Source organism: Aplysia californica, unplaced genomic scaffold (assembly GCF_000002075.1).
Source record: "Aplysia californica isolate F4 #8 unplaced genomic scaffold, AplCal3.0 scaffold00740, whole genome shotgun sequence".
Taxonomy (NCBI): domain Eukaryota; kingdom Metazoa; phylum Mollusca; class Gastropoda; order Aplysiida; family Aplysiidae; genus Aplysia; species Aplysia californica.
In genome coordinates this window covers 325,342-329,564 of record NW_004798010.1, presented here as the reverse complement: position 1 = coordinate 329,564, position 4,223 = coordinate 325,342, and the positions used below count along the sequence as shown (strand labels likewise).

At 43.1% G+C, this 4,223-nt stretch overlaps 1 protein-coding gene across 1 annotated transcript in view; it reads right to left on the bottom strand.

The window, feature by feature from the left end:
- LOC101847690 (thioredoxin domain-containing protein 3 homolog) overlaps positions 1-4,223 on the bottom strand; it is a gene marked incomplete in the record, with an annotated part of 55,992 nt that overhangs the window by 17,354 nt on the left and 34,415 nt on the right. The window contains 1 exon segment of the mRNA XM_005108985.3: positions 218-274. Within this exon segment, the coding sequence (XP_005109042.2) occupies positions 218-274 (57 nt within the window).

Sequence of the window (4,223 nt, the reverse complement as noted above, 5' to 3'; positions counted from 1 at the left end):
TATCTTTTAGTAATGGTAGAAGAGGGGATGAAAGCATTCTTCCAGAAAGCACATGTAAGCCCAAGTCTGCAACGGGTTCTTCTGCACCTCTAGCATTACATTTGCTTATACTGTGAGATTGTTTCATGCACTGTGAAATATTTTAACAATAGTATGGTGCGTACAGTTACTGGCTACGACATGCTAGGACGAAGAAAACAACGACAAAGTTCAGCACCTCGCCTGTACTCAGGGGCCACATCGGCGACAGGAACTCCGCCTTCTTTTACAATGACTACACAGGGCGGGGGGCACAGGGGGGAGAGAGAAAACAGACACAAACAGCATAATTAGGAGGAGCACAAAAAGGACAAGCGGGGTGGCCCAGATTTCGGGAGTTTCCAGAAATCTTGACCTACACCAAAAGTGGGCATTGCCCTACCTATAGGAGAAGTTTGGTTTTTCATTGGTGTGTATATTTGGTCGCTTTAAGCAAAAGGGGGCTATCCTGAAAAATGCTGTTTTGAGAAAATCGAAGGTGAAATTTTTGCCCCTTGTTCATTTTTTTAAATAGACAAGGAGAGTTTTCTCTATAAACAAACAAATATACACACCAAAGAAACCAAACTTCTCCTATAGGTAGGGCAATGCCCACTTTTGGCGTAGGTCAAGATTTCTGGAAATTCCCGAAATCTGGGTTAGCCCGCTTGTCCTAAAAAGCGACCATTTGTTTGGTTAGAAAGAAAACTCTCCTTGTTTAAAAAAACAACAACTGAACAAGGGGCAAAAACTTTTAACTTCTATTTGCTATGAACAGCATTTGTCGGGATATCCCCCTTGTGCTTAAAAGCGACCAAGTAGGCGCACACGGAGGAAATACCAGGTACTCAATGACAGAGTACACGAGGCACTCTGCAAAGTTATCAATAAACAAGAAAAAAGCTTTTAAAGTAGTATCCTCGTGGTTATAGTCGTTAGCATCATTAAATTATTAGTACTAGTACAGTGCAGCCTCTCTATAACGACCTTCGATATAACGACATCCTCTGTATAGCGACCTTCGATATACCGACATCCTCTGTATAGCGACCTCCGATATACCGACATCCTCTGTATAGCGACCTTCGATATACCGACATCCTCTGTATAGCGACCTTCGATATACCGACATCCTCTGTATAGCGACCTTCGATATACCGACATCCTCTGTATAGCGACCTTCGATATACTGACATCCTCTGTATAGCGACCTTCGATATACCGACATCCTCTGTATAGCGACCTTCGATATACCGACATCCTCTGTATAGCGACCTTCGATATACCGACATCCTCTGTATAGCGACCTTCGATATACCGACATCCTCTGTATAGCGACCTCCGATATACCGACATCCTCTGTATAGCGACCTTCGATATACCGACATCCTCTGTATAGCGACCTTCGATATACCGACATCCTCTGTATAACAACCTTCGATATAGCGACATCCTCTGTATAGCGACCTTCGATATACCGACATCCTCTGTATAACGACCTTCGATATAGCGACATCCTCTGTATAGCGACCTTCGATATACGACATCCTCTGTATAACGACCTTCGATATAGCGACATCCTTTGTATAGCGACCTTCGATATACCGACATCCTCTGTATAGCGACCTTCGATATACCGACATCCTCTGTATAGCGACCTTCGATATACCGACATCCTCTGTATAGCGACCTTCGATATACCGACATCCTCTGTATAACGACCTTCGATATAGCGACATCCTCTGTATAGCGACCTTCGATATACGACATCCTCTGTATAACGACCTTCGATATAGCGACATCCTTTGTATAGCGACCTTCGATATACCGACATCCTCTGTATAGCGACCTTCGATATAACGACATCCTCTGTATAGCGACCTTCGATATACCGACATCCTCTGTATAGCGACCTTCGATATACCGACATCCTCTGTATAACGACCTTCGATATACCGACATCCTCTGTATAACGACCTTCGATATAACGACATCCTCTGTATAGCGACATGGTGCCCAGGTCCTGATTTGTTCCCCTTATATCCTCATCATCACCCAGTGCCAGATCTGAGACAGACATCGGCGATCATGGTTCTCCATTCATTCACCCAGTGCCAGATCTGAGACAGACATCGGCGATCATGGTTCTCCATTCATTCATCCAGTGCCAGATCTGTGACAGACATCGGCGATCATGGTTCTCCATTCATTCATCCAGTGCCAGATCTGTGACAGACATCGGCCATCATGGTTCTCCATTCATTCCTTTGCTCGGATGCTCAAAAAAAAAAGCTGTTTCCCTGATCTTTCCATGTTACCCATTTGTTTAGGTTCCCTAAGTAGTTTGTTCTGGGCCTACCCCTGCCTCGTTTGCCCTTATATATCATTAGTAATATCTTTGGTTGCCTCTCTATAACGACTTTTTTTTCTGGTCCCGGCGATGTCGTTATAGCGGGTCTGCACTGTAGCATTATTGGGCCTATCATTATCATTACTTTTAGGGGCCGTGGAAGATTTGATACATCGGTATCAAAAGCATATTTTGTTCTAGCCAACGGTAAAAGAAGCTCAAAGGTGGATGATGATATAAACAGAGTAAACTTTTCAAATTCTTCAGCATCAGCACAATCACCAAGTGACCAAAGCATCACACACAAAATGGCTAACACAAGATGGAAGAAATCAACAATGTGCATTACTTTTGCGCTTAACAACGCATGACAAAAACTGCCAGCCTGCAAAGTCAAACATTTATCACCAGCAGCGTCCAAAACTCGCACTAAAGCAACAGACAAGAAAAACAAAAGATTTATAAGACCAAGAAGCATTAGTAAACGAGAACTACAAAAAATTAAAAAAAAAAAACAACACAAAACAACAACAACAACCCCAAAAAGAGTTGCACCCAACACAGGCCAGCAAAGGTCTCAGCTCTGGCGGCTCTAGGTAGGCTTGAGAAACTACACACTTGTCCGATGAATTATATTTGCGTCATCTCGCCGGAGTAGAAAGTCGAAGTTCCAAAACGTGCACACATGAAATTCATGTAAACCATCACCCGTATAGCAAGAAATAGAACTAGAATTCCGTGCTTGTACTGGACTCACTAACGGCCACACGTGCTCCTCTAAACCCATCAGAAAACTGACATGAAACTGGTTTCGGTTTAACACCCATATCAATTATCAACACAATTACTACGTGTAAAGTGACTTTTCCCAAGGAGCCCCCCCCCCCCCCAAAAGGGTAGTACTACTGACTCAAGTTGTCTTTAGGGCTTTCCCAAAGGGGGGGGGGGTACTAACATGTTCATAAGGAAAGTAGAATTGTAAATGGGCTGATTTATCAATGTCATGCCCATACTGAGGCGGAACAACATCGGGGGAACTGCTGCTTTTCCTTTCCTCACCCTCACTATCGTCATTTTTCCTCTACTTCTTTTGTATGTTTGTCACTCTCTTGTGAACTGCTATTTCCGGGATGCCTTGATAGTCGACGCAGACTTTGTGCTGTTGAGGCTAGAGAGGTAAGCAGAGTAAGCCTGATTCCCTGTAAGGACTTTTCTGTTGACATCCACCCCTTGGCGCTCATATCACCTTGTGCAGTTGCGAGCGCCGTAAAACCTTACTACAACTAAAAGAACATCAGAGTTCCAAAATGAGCACGAATTAAATAATCCACCAATCATACAGCAAAAAATAGCATTCAAATTCCGTGCTTCTGCTAGACTCAAACTAACGGCCACACGCATTCCTCTAACCCCCCCATCATAAAACTGAAACGTTTATGGAATTGGTTTCACCCTATCCGTACAGGGACTAACTCAGAAAAAAAACCCCGAGTACGAATGGCTATATCGGACAAGCGTCTACCCAACCATGGAGCTCACGCTGAAAAGAGACCAGTGCGGGCCTACATTTGGGCACATCACTGCTGCAGGAAGATGAGAGAGACAGAGGGGCACTTATCAAAGCATTGGATGTAAAGAGTCATTTATTGATTCTCAAAGTGTTGAATGTATAGAGTCATTTATTGATTCTCAAAGTGTTGAATGTATAGAGTCATTTATTGATTCTCAAAGTGTTGAATGTATAGAGTCATTTATTGATTCTCAAAGTGCTGAATGTATAGAGTCATTTATTGATTCTCAAAGTGCTGAATGTATAGAGTCATTTATTGATTCTCAAAGTGTTGAATGTATAGAG